This window comes from Sciurus vulgaris (genome assembly GCF_902686455.1).
Source record: "Sciurus vulgaris genome assembly, chromosome: 5".
NCBI lineage: Eukaryota > Metazoa > Chordata > Mammalia > Rodentia > Sciuridae > Sciurus > Sciurus vulgaris.
Genome location: NC_136465.1, coordinates 170,107,168 through 170,125,912, shown reverse-complemented (window position 1 = coordinate 170,125,912; position 18,745 = coordinate 170,107,168). Strand labels below are relative to the sequence as shown.

Genomic DNA, 18,745 nt, shown 5'->3' with positions numbered 1-18,745 from the left:
AACTGTAAGAGGCAGTAAATGGCTGGAATACAAAGCACAAGCTGCAGAGAAATCGAGAAGCAGCCATGATACCAGCCTGGGGCACAGAGGTGCGTAGACCTCAGCTGCTCGTGACAGTGGCAATGGATGTAAAAGGAAGGTTCTTGGCCCACGCAGGTTCACAGGTCACCGCATTTTACCTGGAGCATCAAAGGCAGGCCCTGACCAGGGCTGTTCCCAACAGCTCCAAAGAAAAGCTTGAAGGAACTGGAAACAGTCAAGTCCAGCTCCCCATATCCCATAATAAGAAACTGAAGACCACGGGCAGAGTGACTTGCCCACAAACGAGGTCATATACAGTTGTGGCTGACCTAAGGGCCACAGGGTGGCATCTCCAGGTAGAGAGTCTTTTGCCTTTAGAGGCACTACATCTTTGAGGAGCTTGGTTCCTCATTTGCAAAATGGAGAGAAACGAACTTTCTAGCACTTCTAGCAGCCGCTGGGAACAGCGCCAGTAGACATAATACACCTAGAAACTTCGGAACCACGCCTTTCTCCCGCCCTTTTCTCTTTTATGTACACTCCCTCTCTGGCCCCGCCTCCCTCCACTTCTTTTCCGGTCCCCCCTCCCGATCTGCCCGCCTCTTCCGGTTCCTAATTGAAGCTCCGCCCCCTATTTCGCCATCCCCATTGGCGAAACTCCGAGCCATCCCTCAAGTTGCGGAGAGACGCCGTCCAGGTTGTCTGTTCCCGGAAGTGACGCTAGAAAGGCCCTCCCCTGAGGAAGTGACGACAGGCGTGCCCTTGACGGGCGGGGAGGGCCAGGGCTGTGCATCCCTCCGCTCGAGCTACCGGGAGGTAGGAAGCCCGTGGGGGTGGCTCGAGGTGGTGTCGCGCCGGAGGCAGTCGCGGGCGCGCTCCTGCGCAGGCTGGCGGCGAGCGGGCGGAGGTCCCGGGCGGGGAGACACGGTCCTCCGGACTGCTGAGTTCCCTGGCGGCGTCCGATTTCCCAGGTTCCCTCTACACCGAGTCCCTTCTTTTGGGTTCCCTCCACGCACGTTCCTTCTCTTTTGGTTCCCTGTGCACTCCTGCACCTGTGTTTCCTAGTTCCTCCTTTGAATATTTGGGTTTCTTTGCCAATCCTTCGACACTTCCATTTTTTCCCTTAATCTCCCATCAGAATACTTTTTTAAAAGAGCAAGCAGTAGATTAAGAACTTTAGGGACATCTTTGGGTTCCGACGTTGACTGTCATTTAATAGTTATTTGGGGCTTGTCAAGTACAAGTAGCAACTTCCTGAGCGTTATCTGGGAGAACCAATAAGTGTGTGATGCACTTGACCCTCAGCAGGTGTCTGCGTATGTAGATCCTCCCTCTCATCCTTCTGTTATAATTTCACCTAAACCTTGATTTCTTTTTGGTTGTCAGCTCAGTTTTCCTGTCCTGATTTGCTTCCTACCTTTCGATTCTCATTCCTCACTCATTTCTACCCCAGAAATCGTAAACATTTTCTTTAATTTTGCATCCAGCTCCATGTCTTCCTAAACCCCCCAGTACTCCCCAATCCCTTTGTTTCTTAGTGTGTTGACTTCCTGTTGTGTGCCCCAAATCTTTCCACCTTTTTCCCTTACAGATGGCTCAGCGACTTCTCCTGAGGAGGTTCCTGGCCTCCATCATCTCCAGGAAGCTCCCTCAGGGTCGGTGGGCACCCCTCACCTCCAAGGCCCTACAGACCCCAAAGTGGTGTTCTGGTAGCCTGACAGTAACACCCAACCCGACCCGGACAATATATACCACCAGAGTCTGTTCAACAACCTTTAACGTTCAGGATGGACCTGACTTTCAAGATCGAGTTGTTAACAGTGAGACACCAGTGGTTGTGGATTTCCATGCACAGTGAGTACAAGGGGGTTCAGTGCCAGACCAGGGTCTTACCTGTTCAAGCATTTATTGAGTGCCTGCTATGTCCCAGGACCATGTTCAAGGCTTCTTATATGTAGACTCATTGTAAACACTGGTACACAGTCCTTGCTCTTACACAGTGCCCAGTCTGATAGGAGACAGAGTAGTAAACAGTCTTTAAAGGTGAATAGTGCTGGGAAACAGTTAAATTCTGTGTCCACTGCCTGAAAAGCTAGATCATCTTCAGCTGAGACCAGAGTCAGAAAAATATGAACATAGTGTCACCTGGCTTTCATTGTATTCCAGTGCTTGGCCCTACAGATAAGTTGACTTCACTTTGACATCTCACCACTAAAACTGTGGGAAGGACAGACGAAAAATTATCAGGGCCACCATAGCAGTGCCCAAGCATTCAGGAGGAGTTTCTTTTCAGTGCTATTGGAGTGTGTTTTAGAGAGATATAAATGGCTATGGCTATGGCCTGATTTTTAACCTGACTTTCATTTCCAGATCATTGGGACCTGGCCAGATCCTATCTAAATTAAAAAGTCAGACAGACCCCTCAGAATCCTGGGAGGGGCTGGGTGTGGTGGTGTTTGGTGGCTTTCGCCTGTAGTCCCAGCAGCCCAGGAGACCGAGGCAAGAGGCTCACAAATTCAGAGCCAGCCTCAGCAACTTAGTGAGGCCCTAAGCAACTTTTTTTTTTTTTTTTATTGTAAACAAATGGGATACATGTTGTTTCTCTGTTTGTACACGGCGTAAAGGCATACCATTTGTGTAATCATAAATTTACATAGAGTAATGTTGTTTGATTCATTCTGTTATTTTTTCCCTTCCCCCCACCCCTCCCACCCCTCTTTACCCTCTATACAGTACTTCCTTCCTCCATACTTGCCCCCCTCCCTAACCCTAACTCTAACCCTAACACTAACCCTTCCCTCCCCCCCATTATGTGTCATCCTCCACTTATTAGCGATATCATTCGTCCTTTGGCTTTTTGAGATTGGCTTATCTCACTTAGCATGATATTCTCCAATTTCATCCATTTGCCTGCAAATGCCATAATTTTATCTTTCTTTATGGCTGAGTAATATTCCATTGTATATATATATATACCACAGTTTCTTTATCCATTCATCAATTGAAGGGCAGGGCATCTAGGTTGGTTCCACAGTCTGGCTATTGTGAATTGAGCAGCTATGAACATTGATGTGGCTGTATCTCTGTAGTATGCTGATTTTAAGTCCTTTGGGTATAGGCCGAGGAGTGGAATAGCTGGGTCAAATGGAGGGTCCATTCCAAGTTTTCTAAGGAATCTCCACATTGCTTTCCAGAGTGGCTGCACTAATTTGCAGCCGGCCCTAAGCAACTTGACGAGACCCTGTCTCAAAATAAAAAGAGAACTGAGGATGTGGCTCAATCAGAAAGCACCCCTGGGTTCAGTCCCTGGTACCAAAAAAGAAAAAAGAATCCTGAGAGGAGCAGTGCTGTTGAATCTGACCTTGGGAGGTTTTCTGGGCCTTTCTGACAGATTCTTTTGCTTTTTCTCTGGTTCTGATTCACCATGTCACCTTGGGCAACCAGCCATTTGCTATCCTTGTCTTCCTTTTCTTGTAGTCAGAGATAAGTTCTTGCAGACTGGGTCTTTAGATTTTGTGACTTTATTGAGTAAAGTCTCTGAATGGAAAGAGTTTTAAAGACTAAGAATAAATTAGTTATCATCAGAGGGACCTGTGGAGTTCTTCTTACCTCCTGGCCTAGTAAGAGGGTTTCTGAAATGAATGATCAGTGATAATGCTCCTTTTCTTCAGCAAGGAAGAGGGGAACGTACTGTATACGTTCAGTGCCAGGTCTTGTCCTTGGTGCCACATACCTAGACATGGCAGCACAGCATCTGTCCCGGAAGAGCTCCTCCTCTTCCTGACCGCCACGAACAGGGCATCACCTGTATGATGTGATCAGGGGAGTTACGGCAGTTGACGTGGGGGTGCTGAGGGACCAGAGGGTAACTTGGGGGTGAAGGAAACACTTTGAACACATCCTTGGGTTTCATCCCGGCCGTGCTTCTCATGAGCTGTCATCTGCAGGTTCCTTAACTGACATGGGTCTCAGTTTCTTTGGAGACTGGTTCCTCTTAGGGACTGAGCTGAGACGGTGCCAGCCCCGTGACTGGTTCTGAACATGCTCATAGTCACTGGTCCCTCCTTCAGTTCTAAGTCTGCAGGGTCCATGTGGGCCAAGGGAAGTTCTGGGGAACTAGCAGATGGAGTGGAATATTCTCGTAACCAAATGGGCGCGCCCTTTCTTTTTCCTTTTTTAAAATTTGCAACACTTTGTGAATTTCCTTTCTTGCTTTCCAAGGTGGTGTGGCCCCTGCAAGATCCTGGGGCCACGGTTAGAAAAGATGGTGGCCAAGCAGCGCGGGAAGGTGGTCATGGCCAAGGTGGACATTGATGACCACACAGACCTCGCCATCGAGTATGAGGTACTGGTTGGTGGGGTTGCTGCCGGGCAGCCAGTATGGGGCTCCGTCTGTCCTTCTGTGTTCACAGCCAGTCTTGTGTGCCCTCCATGTGCCAGGCAGGTGTGATTCTGGCACAGATAGAGGGGTCCTTGTTCCCTGTAGCTCTTGGTCTGTTGGGAGAGAACAAGTAGATCACGTCAGTGTCAGGGAGAAGTGCCGAGAGGGGGAGGGACGGGACACGGTTCCTGGGGGAGGAGCAGGCAGGGAGCATTCATGTGAGAGCCCCTGAGCAGAAGCATGCAGGCTGCAGAGGAGGGCGGGGAGACAGCAGCGTGGGACATGAGGCGGTCGGGCCCGTGGCTCCTTCACACAGATATCGACTGAGAGAGCCTCGGACGCCAGGTTCTGTTACTTGGTGCAGGAGACATGGTCCCGAGTGAAACTAGCAGACTCCTGCTCTCATGGAGCCTCCTTTCTAGTGGTTTTTGTTTTGTTTTCATTTTTTTACATGTTAATAGACCTTAATTTTACTTATTTATTAAGTGTGGTGCTGAGAATTGAACCCAGTGCCTCACACATGCTAGGCAAGCACTTTACCACTGAGCCACCACCCCAGCCCTGATTCTAGTGTTTTAAATCAACCCGTTTCTCTGAAGAACCGGGTGGAAGGCATTTGAGGCTTTGCAGGGCAGTGGTCTCTACTCAGCCACTGAGTTGCCCCCGTAGCAGTAAGTAGTCAGGTGTGACCATGATCCAAGAGACTCTGTTTACAGAGCCAGACAGCATTGGCCTGTGGGCCAGAGTTCACTGACCTGGTTTAGGTACAGGTTCAGTTTTATGTCTGCTCCAAAAGTTTTGGATTTTGGAGCATTTCAGATTTAGGATGTTTGGATTAGGGACACTCAGCTGGTAAAGTCTGTAAATATTCTAATACCCCCAACAATCTGAAATCGGAAACATTTATGACCCCAAGGATTTCTGATAAGGGATACTCAATCTGTAATAGTGCTGTGGAGACAAGAAATCAGGAGCAGGGTGGGAGTGCTGAGCGTGGGGTGAGAGGTCCTTTTTAAAAGAGTGGGCTGCGGAAGGCCTTGCTGAGAAGCTGAGACTGAACAGAGACCCAGAGGGAGTGAGGAGTGAAGCATGAAGGTCTGGAAGAGCCAGCAGGTGGAGCAGATGTCAAACACATAGGGCCCGGTGTATAGATTAGGAGATGCCCAGGGAGGTAGGGCATCCCTGGGCCTTGGAGACCACCATGGCTGGAGAAAGGGAGAGATTCTCTATGGCCGAGTGACCACAGTGAAGTGTCAAGCAGGGAGTGAGAGGACAGGCAGCTGGGGAAGCAAACCAAATTGGGGGGTGGGGGTTGGTCTTTGGACAGCCTGCTGCTGACAGCCTGTTACAGAGGCAAGGTCACACCTGGCAACCTCGGGGCCAGCTCTAGCTCACAAACACCTTTGGTCTGGCCCCTGAAGTGTTCTAAAGATATAGGAAACCAGTTGCTGATATTTAAATTCAGAGGCATTCACATGAATATCCGCATTCCTGCTTTTCTTGAAACACGTGCTCTGGCCAGAGTGAGCCTCTCCCCTCCCTCCTTCCTCCTCTGAGGCTGCCCAGGGGGCCTCTTCTCAGAGTCCTGAAGCCCAGGCTCAGTGCCCACGGGACCACCAAAGCAGAGGTGCTCGTCCTCCACCAGTGCCCCACGCCAGGACACAGGAGGGGTGGGCCAGGCGAGAACCAGCATGCTGTCCCTGGCCGGTGAGGAGGGAGGTGAGGCTGCCCTAGCAGAAGCCCTGGTGGCAACCACAGCTGGCACATGCAGGGCAGACCTCGGCACCTGGGAGTGGAGAGCTGCTGATAAGGCTTCGGGCGGCGAGTGCCTGTTTTTTAAAAAGCTTTAATTGCTCAATCAGATAGGCCTTTGTCTGACTTGGACACCCCTGGCTTTCCCCCACTTGTCCTCCCTGTCCCCGGGGCCACAGCAGCTGTAGGAGTGAGATTGTGACCTGGTTCTTCTCAGGGCTGGGGCTCTGGGGTCTCCCCAGAGCTGTAGGCGGGACTGAGACATCAGGCTTCCTCCTGGCACCGCCAGCCACCGCAGCTTAGCCTCAGCTGTGTCTTCAGGGGACACCTGAGGGCCAGCCATGCACCAGGGATGGTGGGAACTGGTACGTGTGCAGAGGAGAGCCCGCTCCTGCCAACAGTGGGCCCACAGGTGGTAATTGCTAGCACCACCCTGACCTAGTTCCATGAGACCTGATATGGGGACAGGCACTAATGTCCTGTAGTCAGGCCTGGAGGATGAGGGGGTTCCTGCGGTAGAACCTTGTCTCCCTTTCTGTCTGTCCAAGTGGTGTGCTGGGCACACAGAAAGACATCAAGGTACCAGGCCTGCGTCACCTGCTGTTTTGCCAAGCCCTGGACTTGCGTCACTGTAGGACTTAGGAAGCACCAAAAGATTTCTTCCTGACCCCCTCCCACCCCTTCCTTCCCTCACACCTGTTCCTTCTAAAGAGAGCGAAAGGAACAGGTTTCCGCTTAGAGTGCCATAGTACCACTGGGACAGCTTCCTCCGGGCCACAAGTCCTTTTCCAAATGTTGGATGAATTTTTTGGAAAGACTGCTGTCAATGATACTGGGCGCTGGAGTGTGGCCCAGGGGTAGAGCATTTGCCCAGAGTGTGTGAGACCCTGGGTTCAAGCCCCAGTTTCAGTGGGGGATATATATCCATATATATATATATATACAATCATGTATGTGCCTGTGTGTGTGTGTAGTTTTTTTAGAGCAGTTGCAGGTTCAGAGCAAAATTAAACAGATTCCCTTCCCCCGACACAGCTCCTCCGCTCAGAGTCCCCCACCATAGTGCTGCACCCACCCTCCCAGGTCATGAGCACCAAGTCCTGATGTTCCTTAGGTTCCCTCCTGGTGTAGGTCACTCTGTAAATGTGACAGATGTCTGATGACATGTATCTACATCGTGGTATCATGCAGGTTGTTTTCGTTGCCTTAAGAGCCTGCGCTCCACGTGCTCATCCCTCCGCCCCAGCCCCTGGCTGCCACAGGTCTTCCTGGTGCGTCCACAGTGTTGTCTTTTCCAGAATGTAATATAGTTGGGTTTGCTTTTTCAACAACACTTTTTCTAAGAAAAGTCATGTAGGAATGGAGGACTCGCAGATTTTGCCTTTCATAGGTCATAACTAGCTGGGCACGGTGGCACACACGTGATCCCAGTGGCTCGGGAGGCTGAGGCAGGAGGATCGCGAGTTCAGAACCAGCCTTGGCAACAGTGAGGCCCTAAACAACTCAGAGAGACCCTGTCTCTAAATAAATTACAAAATGGGGCTGGGGATGTGGCTCAGTGGTTGAGTGTCTAAGTTCAATCTCAGTCCTTAGTTCCAAAGGAAAAAGGGGGAGGGGGGGTGTCTCTTGTCTCAAAGACTTTTATAAAACATTTGGCATTTCTTATTTGAAGCACAGAATCTTTTAATGCTGCTTCATGCAGTCTTCACTGCTTCACTGCTGGGACTCTGTATTTGTCTCTGGTTCTTTGCTCTTTGGCAGAAGCAGAGCATAGCTTGATGTTCTGGACGACAGAGTCAAACAGGACTTGTTTCAGATGCCAGCTCTACCACTTCATTTGCTGTGTCTTCTCAGGGCAGTCACTCAGCCTTCCAGCCTCTGTCTTCTCGTCTCTCAAAAGACCCTGCTTAGGGCTGACGTGTCGTTCAGCAGTAGAACACTTGCCTGGCGTATGTGAGGCTGTGGGTTCCATCCTCAGCACCACACACACACACACACACACACACACACACACACACACGAATGACCCTACCTAGAGGCAGAAATGTATAAACTGGTAATGGAGGTGCCCCGCATCCCTGCATGTGACAGGGATATTTTCTTTTTGTTCTGCAGTTAGTTAGTCAGCATCCAAGGACACATAACCCTCTACCAACCCTTTGATATGTCCTTAGTGAAGTTACCAGATGTTTGAGTTGGAGTGAATCAGGGAAGACCTGATGAACTTTGAGCCCAGTGGCCCTGCAGGCTGGCCAGGTACCATGGCAGGGGACCCTCCACATGCATGACACTCCTGCTCCCAGATCTCAAGGACAGGCTCCAGGTAGCTTCAGGGAGCCTGAGGAGACAGCGTGTCCCGCTTGGCTCTCTCCAGCCCCTCAGCTCCCTTGGCCCTGCCACAGTGGAGAGGCAGGTCAGGTCCTCACTCCGTCTCTGTCTCCATTCCAGAAGGGAGCACCACGGCCCTGTCTGCATCCATCGCTGGCAGTTCCCTGGGAGCAACAAGACCATGTCCTCCTGTTACAGCCCAGGGCCCCGGGGTGTCCTGGAAAGCCCGCTGCCAGTGTGTGTGAATGTTGAGCTTCAACTTCAGAGACTCCTTGTCGGCAGGGGCTGAGCCTTAGGTGATGCCCAGCTGGGTGCAGTCCACCTGGAGGCGCAGGCCAGTGAGGCCGTGACGGGACTCTCTGGCCTTCAATCCCACCCTTTCTTTCTGTCTCTTCAGTGCTGTGGGTAGAACCCTGGAACGCAGGGCCTACACATACTAGGCAAGTGCCCTGCAGCTGAGCCACGTCCCCAGCCAAGGCCATATCTTCAACAAAGACACAAAGGATATATTTTCATTAAAGGGAGGGGACAGGATGGTGGCCACCAAGTGCGAAGTTGAAAGCCAGTGTTGGAGCTCTGAGCCACAGCTGGATTGCCCCTCGAGGCACCCCAGCTCCTCTGCGGGCCACCAGGTGGCGCCGAGCACCCGTGGTGTGTCCGGAGCATGCTCACCTGGACCTGGCCGGGCTGAGCTGCGCCCTGGGCATCTGGCTCTTAATGCCATCACCAGGGCCAAAATCTGCACGGACAGGAGGCAGCAGGGAGGCCGGGGCCCATGGTAGCACATGTCCTTTGAGAAGTGTCAGCTTGCCACCCGCCTCGGTCACAGGAACTGTCATCTTACCTGCTGTTTGTCCCCTAAGTGCTCTTTAGGAGTGGGTGTGGGGCCTGCCACATAAAGTGAGCGCGGAGAGCCAAGCGACTGGGCAGGCCTGGCCTCCCGGTGACTTGGGCCCGGACAGCGCTCAGGCCACGTGAAGACCTGGTAGGTCTGTGTCCATAGCTCTTGTTACTCGTGGTTGACTTGTGTGTGGGGGAAGTCTGTGCTTATCTTGTTCTGTTTACACAGTTTAATGCCCACGAGTGCCAGGCAGGGTGCCCAGGCAGCAGGGCACAAGCGGTACCAGTGTGGGGTTGGCTTTACCTGCTCCTGTTACCTACCCGGTCCCAAGGGGCCACAGCCAGTGCCTCACTGCCAGCCCCCACCCCCACCCCGCGTGGTCCAGTAGGAGCCGTGGCTTTCCAAACCCTGTGCACCCTTCCCAGCGTTGGGCCGCAGTGGCACACAGGGGGCCCTGAGTCAGGCGCCTCTGACACGCCTCTGTGGCCACCTGGTTGTGTGCCTGCTGTGTGCCAGGCCTAGTGCCAAGGCTCGACTTGCAGCATTTCATGTAGCCTTCCTGCACTCTGCAGGAGTGTGGCAGAGTCCCCTTGCTGAGCCTTGGGGTTGTTAGGCAACAGCAGGGTCATCCACTGGGGGTCAGGGAGCCGGTTCAGTCAGCCCAGGGCCAGAGCCCCAGCCACCAGCTTTGTGTGTGGGTCCCACCCGTCGCACACCCGCGTCGTCCCCGGGTTATGGAGAAGGACTTCAAGGCACAGGAGGGTGGCATGACCCAGCTAGTGAGCACCAGAGGCCCTGTGCCGGCTGCCCAGCCCCTCCCAGCCCAGCCCGGCCCTGCCCTGGCCGGCCTGCAGCTGCGCCGGCTATTTTCATCTCCTGCCATCCAGCCAAGCTGCTGGGCCAGTGAGTCAGCTGTGTGGTTGGGGAGGAAGGGAACTGCCAGGAGCCGGTGGTGAAGGAAGCCTCTCCAGCCGGCGGGCATCTGGGCCTGCGTCCCCTAACCAGGGAAGGCCACTCTTCTTTGGGCAGACACGGCCCTAGTCAGCCCCAGCCTCCTCAAAGGCTTGGGAGTGTCTGCTGAGAAGAGTTCACCTCCAGGTGACTTGGGTTCCCTTGTCCCCTCCATCCAGGTGTCAGCTGTGCCTACTGTGCTGGCCATCAAGAACGGGGACGTGGTGGACAAGTTCGTCGGCATCAAAGATGAGGACCAGCTGGAGGCCTTCCTCAAGAAGCTGATTGGCTGACGAGCAGGGAAGCTTCCTGCGCGCCCTCGCTGCCTGGACGGCCGTCCTGGGAGGGAGCCAGGCGCACGCGCCCCTCCCGCCCGCCCCTGGTCTGCCCCGTGGCCCTGCGTTGGAGACCAGCCTCCAGCCGCGGAGCCACCAGTGCTTCCCACCCGGCCCACCGCCAGGGTGGCCGTCAGGAGCGGTGCTGCCGCCCTCTGGGGACATCGTCTTCCCACCCAGCCCCTCCTCTCTGCCCTCTCCAGGGCCGGTTGCCGTTCTCCCGAGATGCTAGACACCCCCGGGGCCAGCCTGCAGAGGACTGTCCAGGCAGCAGCAGCTGGGTCCCCATCACCTGGGTCCCTTCTGACTGTACCCCATCCTGTCTCATCTCTCTCCTGCATTTTTCTTTCTGCTGCTGTTTTGTAAAAGAAAAAAGAGAAAACAAGAAGCCAAACAAGTGAGAGTAATATATAATTCTCTCATTTTTTGTAGGTCTGTAATAAAGAACTTTATGTGGTCCCTTCTACCTCCTGCTGTGAAGAACAGACCCTGGGCCCCACACTGAACCCCCCACCCCCGTAGTAGCCACTCTGTCCCCCAGAGAGCCGCCCTTCTCCCCATCCTTCCCTCCCAGGCACGGGGCAGAGATCAGCACTGCCTGCAGGAGCCAGGGCTGCAGGTGCCCCATCCACACTGTTGGGGCCCCTGGTCTCCAGGAGGCTGCACTGTGAACAGTCAGACCAATAAAACCGGGGTTTGCACCGTGCGCAGCTTCCGTTCTCTCTGGGCTGTAAGCACTTGGGACCCAGGCTCAACCTCTGTCCCTGTTTGTTCCTCAGGCTCTCCACCACCCTGTACTCTGACCAGTCCCCGGTACTGGGACCCTCATCCATGCTGGCCACTGTCCTGGAGACACCCTTACACACACATGGATACTCCTGCCCTCCGAAGGCCAGAGGATGTTGCCTCTGTGACCCAGATGAGGACTCGGTTCATGGGCTGCAGGCGGGTTTCCACCCAAACCTGCACTCATGGAGCTGATCTTGACCCTCCTGGGGCCTCGTAGACCCCTGCCTGCTGGCTCCTGGCTGCTCCTGCAGGTGCTCGGCCTTGAGAGGCTCGGCTGCCCCACATCGTTCCCACAGGAAATCCGGCGGCTCCGGACCAGACTCCACTCCAGGCTGCCACAGCACTGTGCCTGGGCTCTGCCTCCCCACTGGAGCCAAATTGCCACCCTGGCTCTGTCACGCCAGCTCCCTGCAGTCCTTCAGTGTCAGGTGGCAGGGGTGTCCTTGCCCAGGACAGTGTCCCCTGGTGTGTGCGCTCTGGATGGCCCCATTTCATTAGAACTGCCTGAGAAGGCCAGGCGTGGTGGCACGCAGCTGCAGTCCTGGCCATTCTGGAAGCTGAAGTAGCAGGATCATGAGGTTCTGTCATGATCCTGCCACCCCGGCCTGGCCGACAGCAAGACCCTGTCTCAACTAAGCAAAGCACTATAAGACCGAGGTCCGCCCAAGGCTGCCTTGGGAAGGCCACAGCCAAAGAGCTCGGTGGCCTCGGGTCCAAGGCCTGTCAAAGCATGGAGAAGGAAAGTCTGAAGTGGCTGGTCCACCAAGGCCACAGCTGTGAGCAAGGGGAATAATGGCAGCCAGTGCTCAGAGCACCCTGGGACACCAGGCCATTCCCTCAAAGCAGCCCCACCCGGACAGCATTAGGGTCCTTGCTCCCCGTCAACGGGAGACCTGCCCAAGGTACAGAGCAGGCCCTGGTCCCAAGCCCGGAGTGGCTGGCGTTGCCCTCCCCTGTCATGAAGTGCACAGTCCTGGCCTCAGCAAGCAGACAGGCGGGCAGTGTCTACTCCGATCACACCAAAGGAGCCGCGGGGTTGAGAGCAGCCATCCAGCGGGCAGGGGCGGGGCCGGAGCTCGCCCAGCCTCCTACTGCACTGCCTTAAAAGGTGCCCTTGGCCGAGCACTTTCTACACACATTACCTCATTCAATTCCACTCTCATGAGGCAAGTATTACTTAGTGAAGAAACCTTCAGAGAAACTGACTTGCCCAAGGTCACATCTGAAAAGTGACCTTGCCCAGCAGGAACCCAGGTGGGAGTCTGGACTCTCCCTCCAGGTGGGTGTGAAGAGCTGTCAGAGGCTTGGGGCCAAAGGCAAGGCCTCTGCCAACCCAGCCCTCCCTCAAAAGGTGCTTGGCCAAGCAAACTGAGCCCGCAGCCATGGCTGGGCATTCCAAGTTGGCAGTCTCTGCCCAGGAGGCTGTTGGCCATGAGTCACTGGCTGTGAGCACAGACTCCTCAGGGTGATCCTGCCTCACTCATTCCAAAGCTCTGATCTCACCAGGGATGCCGCTGGCTCTGCGTGGGCGGCCCCTGTGGCCCTCGGTGTCTCAGCTCTAGGGCTGTGGAACAGGTGGGCAGCACTGCCACAGGGTGGAGCAGAGAAAGCCCTTAGCCACAGGGTGGAGAGCTTGGGGAGGGGACACGGGCTGGGGCTCCCCTCAGCCTCAAGACCTGGCGTGGCTTCCTACTACTACCCTGCGGGCAGGACAGACACCTCCTGGCTTACAGAGAAGACAGTGCAGGACAGCCGTGGAGTGGCCCACACACCGTTCCACGCAGGGATGGCTCGCCATCAGCAGCTTTAGCGAATCTTAGAAGCCCTGGAACCAATGGTTCCACTGCCGTGGTTCCTTACGCACTCCCGGAACACAGGAGGGAAAATGACCGTACCTGCAAGGGGCTTAAGCTTAAAGGTCCCCAGAGCAAAGGGGCAGTGGGCAGCTGCTCTGCATGGTATGAGGGGACCTGAGGGACTATCCAGCCTCCCTCTTGGCGGCACAGGAAAGGGGGACTTGCCAAGTCTCAGCACCTTCCTGTGGGGCTAGAATCTGAACCTAAGAGCCCTGACTTCTGCGGCCCTAAGACAACAGAAAGACACAGCTCTCCTCTCCCTGGGCTGCAGGAGAGGTGAGCATGGGGGACAGTCTCTAAGGAGGGTAGACTGGGTCCAGGACCTGTCAGGCGGAGAGCATGTTGGTGCTGTGACCACTGCTCTTCCCGCAGCCCCTGCCTGGCAAGGGGTCCCGGCCAGCTCAGCCCCCACCCTGGTCACCTGGGAAAGCTTTTCCAGAAAGTGAAGCAGTTCTGGCCAGGCTGCGGAAATCCCTGCGTGTGGGCCCTGGGCCGGGAGGGCCTAGGAACACTGTCGGGGCCACGTCCTTGGTGGGCGGGATGCCAGCGAGGCTTCCAGGCACGTTCCTCCCACTGCCTGGAACACCAGCTGCAGGGTGACCCTGAGCCCCGCCAGGCTGGGGCCTTTGGCTCCACAGGAAATCTGGGCCGCTGGCTGTTCCAAGGAGCCTCACCTCGCCTGCCACCTCCTGGCATCCTTTGGAGGCCAGAGGCCATCACTGGCCTCTGCATAACAGCCTAAGGAGGGCAGGAGAATCGGGTCTGGGTTCGGATACTGCTGTGGCCACCTGCTAGTTGTGTGACCTTGGGCACCTTTGGTATTCTGAGGCTCAGCTTCACATCAGCAGAATGGGGGTGAGGACGTGGGCCCTGCTCGCCGTGTGCACCAACCTGTATCATGCAGAGGCTGCAGAGGCAGGGACTGATCCCACCATCTTACAGATGAGGAAAGCCGAGGCTCAGAGAGCCAGTCACTGGGCCAAGGTGTCAGCTCACAGGTTCGACTCCCAAGTCTCTGTCTCTTACCCACCAGCTAGACTTCTGTGTCCCCTGAGCACCAGCTGGGGCTGGTGACAGTGCCAGCAAGGCCCTGGGGAGGATCAAGAGGTGCCGCGGCACCTCATGGACTAGCGGGAGCTGCTGTGCTTCCCCGGCCCTTCCTCTGAGCTGCATCTCAAATGGGAATCACCAGGCTTCCCAGGATGGGAGGGGCAAGCCCTGAACCAGGCTGGGGCCTGACAGCAGCCTGCGTCCCAGCCTGAGTCCTGCCACTGCCGGCTCCTGCTCTGGGGAGCTGGAGGTGGTAACCTCACTCACGGAGAAGGCCCACCGAATCCTCTGCTCTGCTGGCCCCGCCATGGCGGCCAGGGGGAGCATCTCTCCAGAGTCCAGCCACGCCGGCCACCGGCTGCAGCCAGCCTCCGGGGTGAGCTTAGTCAAGGAACTGTCTCTGGCCTGCTCCGTCCTCACAGGGACACAGGGAGGTTCCCAGCATGGATCCCTTTATGCCCAGAGGCTCCCTCCATGCCTTCTCTGACCTCCCACACCCACCTGAGGTAGGGACTGCTGTTCCCATTTCATGTGTGAGGAGACTGAGGCTCAGTGAGGTGGTATGACGTGCCCAGGGCCACATCCTGGGAGTGGCCCCAGGGCGGCCTGACCCAATCCCCTGCTCCACCTGGTCTACTACACTGCTGCCCCCAGAGGGTCAGAGAAACCTCTGCTCATGCCAAGAGTGGGGACGACCCCAATCCCCAGAAGGAAGCAGGAGGTGCCCTTCATTCAGCATCCCTTCCTAAGGCCAGAACATTCTCTCCAGTCCACACATGGCGACCTTGGCCACAAGTGTCTGCCAGGGCCTCAGGTGCTAGAGACTAGAGCACACAGCTCCTCCAAGGCGGAGGCCGAGTGCAGGCGCCCAGGGGGGCCTTGGAGGGGACACCAGAACACGGCTTCAAAGGGGCTTTGGAGTCCCTGTCACCTGATTCCAGTGCGGTCCCCGCCCTCACCAGCTGAGCCTCAGGTGTTTCTGTTTGTTTGTTTTTGTTTTGTTTTGGTATCAGGACTGAACCCAGTGGTGCTTAACCACTGAGCCACATCCCCAGACCTTTTTTATATTTTATTTAGAGACAGGGTCTCGCTGAGTTGCTCTTTAGGACCTCACTAAGCTGCTGAGGCTGGCTTTAAACCCCCTAGCTTTGATCCTCCTGCCTCAGCCTCTGGTGCTGCTGGGATTACAGGTGTGGGCCCACCAGGCCCTGTGCTCATGTCTGTGTCCACATTTCCTCTTACAAGGACACCCTAGTGGCCTCATTTAGCACAATCACCTCTTTAAAGGGCCTGTCTCCAAATAACCCCATTCCGAGGTGCTGGAATAGGGCCCCCAACATGAAATCTGGGGCTGCCTGCGCCTCAGGCCCTCACACAGGGGCGCCAGCGCTTCCCGGTATTAACTTATTTGATGCCTCGGAAGCTGAGGAGGTGGGCCTGAGGGTCAGTTCCAGTTCCAGTGGGGAAGGAGAGGCCAGCAGGGCTTCCGGGGGACCCAGGGCACAGGGCTGGGCAGGCGCAGAGCAGGTTCAACTCAGCGTCTGGTCCTGATGCGCCACTGGGGTCCCCACTTCTCTCGCCACCAGCCCCCACCACACCAAGGCCCTGCCCTTCGGTGTCTGCACTCCTCGGCCGGCCGGGGAAGTCACTCGGCTGGTCACACTTCACCGTGGCCCCGTAGTCAAGTATTTAGGGTTTTCAGTTAATTACTTTTCCATCATGAACAAGATTGGAACAAACATGTTCGGGCACAGAGCGGATTTCTTCTTTTAGATTTTATAGAAGTGGAATTTCCAGGGCAAAGGGAACTTGTTGTTGCCCTTAAGGTGAGGAAGGAGTGTCCGGGCTGAAACCTGACCTGGCTCCCCTGCACCTCCTACTTGGCCGTTTACTTTGGGGAAGGGCAGGAATGTCCCCAGCCATGGCTTTGTCCCCTCCCCTTTTGCCTTAGAAAGTTCCAGACTCCAAATTCTGGTGTTCCTGAGACCCCGCAAGTTCAAAGTATCCTTTCATGTAAGAAACTGACAGGTTTTAGGTCTGGGGTGGGATCTGAGAATGTGCACCTTCCCAGCCCTGGTGTCTCTGAGGCCTCAGCCGTGGACTGACACCCAGGGAAGTGCAGCCCTCTGGCAGCCACCCTCTCCAGCGCTGCTCCCTGAGCACCTTCCATGCCCCACCCTCCCAGAGGGCCCGGCACCAAGGAGGGGCTCCGGTCTGCAAGATGGATGAACGCACGAAGCGCACGCCCTTCCCGAGAAGCTGCTCCGCCAGGTCCCTCTCCTCACTGGCCAAGCCAGCTCCTCTGCCACTTACAGTGTGACTTCAGGCACCATGTTGTCCGAGCCCCAGGTCCTCCTCCCCAGTGAAACAGAGGGACTAGTGGTTTCCATATCATTTCCCACCTCCTAGGATTCCTTCGATGCTGGGATGGGAAAGGAAGCCACCAAGTCTGTGCCAGGAGAGGACACTGGAAGCCCAGAGTGCAGGACCTCACCTGGGGTCACCAGCAAGCAAGAGGAGAGAATCCAGAGTGCCTGAGTTCCCACTCTGAGTCTTGGGCTTGCTCTGGGAAGTCCAGGCAGAGGAATTTCCAAAGGGACGGGCCTAGTACCTCAGGGTGTCCCTTTCCCTACCAGATCCCCAGACCCAGCTAAGGCCCTCTGTTCTATGCTTGCACGGGCTAGGTACTCCATGCAGCCCGGGAATGACTTCAGAGTGGCCTGGCACAGGTGGGACTGGCTGAGCAGTGGCCTCAGTGTTTACCTAGGACTCGGCCACAGCCTCTGAGCCAAGCCCAGCCACCCTCAGGGCTGAGCAAAGGAAAGGGAGGGGAGGTCTGCTGGGCCAGGCCCAGGCCCTCCCTGCCCCGCCTGGCCCCTGTGGGCTGTGGGGAACAGGCAAAGGCCATCTTCCTGGACAGTGGCCCAGGAGGATGCAGCAGGGGGCAGCAGCTGGGCAGCTCAGGCCAGGGCAGCCTGGGAAGCCCATGCTGGAAGCTGTTGTTTGTACAGCAGGCCCTGGGCCACCCCCACCCACTCAGGCCAGCTTGGCCTCCAGGCCCCTCTCCAGAGGCTGTGTTTCCCATAATTCCACTCCCCTGGTCATGAACCTCAGGGCAGAAACGTCCTCAGAGACCAGCCCCCACTCCACAGTGGATGGAAGCAGCCCAGGCCCAGCGAGGGGAGGGAACAGGCCTGAGGTCAACTGGTGAGTGGCCGGGTCAGGAGGGGGCCCTCAGAAACCCTAGTTAATCCCTCCCTGCTCTGCGCAGTCCATGAACTTGACTGTGGGCCTGGTGTCCACTCATCCATCTCTCTCACTGGGAGTTCCAGAGGATGGAGAAGGGCCTTTGTTCTGTTCCTGGGGTTGGGCAGAGGACCTAGCAAAGGAGCAGCGTCTGTTGTGGTGAACAGAGCTCCTACCCCAGGCCTGTGTCCTTCTGACGCTCCTGTCCCTGCCCCTTTGTGCCGTGAGTGTTTGGGGGAGTCAGAAAAGGCGTGGTTTCTCTTTGAGTCTCCTTGGCCTTCATGCAGGACTGCACGGTCTCCTGGTCTCGTGAACTCAGTAAAGAGCTTGGGAATGAGGGGGCTTGCCCAGAAGAGGAGAGATGGGAGGTCCCCAGAGCCTAAGTTTGGAACATCTCGTGATGCCTGAAAAGAGGGACCAAAAGGGGACCTTCGGTGCTAACAGAAGTACCAGCTGCGGGTGTGGCTCAGTAACAGAGCCCTTGTCGAGCATGTACAAGGCCCTGGGTTCCATCCGCAGCACTCCAACACTCCAAAGAGAGAGAGAGAGAGAGAGAGAGAGAGAGAGAGAGAGAGAGTCAAGAGAGAGAGAGGGTCACGGGTGCTGACTGGATCCACCACCTGTTGTGGAACTGTGGATAAGCCGCTTTCTCTCCTGACACCTCAAAGGCTTATCTGGGAGATGGGCTTGATATCTCCTTCTGACCTTCCTGGTTGTCATGAAGCTCTGGGAGGCCATAGAGGGAGAGTCAGAATGTGCTGCATCCCAGAGAGGTGAGGGCTGGTGGCCCTCCCAGTGAACCTCCTCTTAATCCCCACTCCCACTTACTCACCTGCAGACACTGGCTCAGCACCTAGGATGTGCCAGAAATGGGGAATACTAGGTTGGAAAAGGAAGAGCTCAGCCCCCCTGGAATTCACAGCACAGGCATGGGTAATTAGAGTACAGGAAGAAGAATCTGTTCAACAACTAATGTTTCACCAGCAGCTACTACATGCCAAACACCGGCTTAAGTATTTCACACACATTAACTCATTGAATATTCACAAAAACACAGAGCATGTGCACTGAGCTAGGGGATGACTTTTATCCTGGAGGAGGGCGAGAGGTTGCGAAGGGCTTCAAGTCTTGGAGTGGAGGTAGCAGAGGGGCAGTTAACAGCCCTGGGTTTTTAGGGAGAGCTAGGAGGAAGAAA

The 18,745-nt window shown here is 55.6% G+C and overlaps 1 protein-coding gene across 1 annotated transcript; it reads left to right on the top strand.

The window, feature by feature from the left end:
- The first annotated feature begins 695 nt into the window (after window positions 1-695).
- On the top strand, window positions 696-11,075 carry TXN2 (thioredoxin 2). The gene is made up of 4 exons (XM_079141684.1): window positions 696-837; window positions 1,613-1,875; window positions 4,243-4,366; window positions 10,454-11,075. Exons 2-4 carry the CDS (start codon window positions 1,613-1,615, stop codon window positions 10,565-10,567), a joined length of 501 nt encoding a protein of 166 aa, XP_078997810.1. The 5' UTR covers window positions 696-837; the 3' UTR covers window positions 10,568-11,075.
- Window positions 11,076-18,745: the final 7,670 nt, after the last annotated feature.

Coding starts and splice junctions, on each gene's coding strand:
- TXN2 (XM_079141684.1), top strand. CDS start 1,613: ATGGCTCAGCGACTTCTCCTGAGGAGGTTCCTGGCCTCCATCATCTCC. Junction 1,876..4,242: donor GTTGTGGATTTCCATGCACA/GTGAGTACAAGG, acceptor TTGCTTTCCAAG/GTGGTGTGGCCCCTGCAAGA. Junction 4,367..10,453: donor ACCTCGCCATCGAGTATGAG/GTACTGGTTGGT, acceptor CCCTCCATCCAG/GTGTCAGCTGTGCCTACTGT.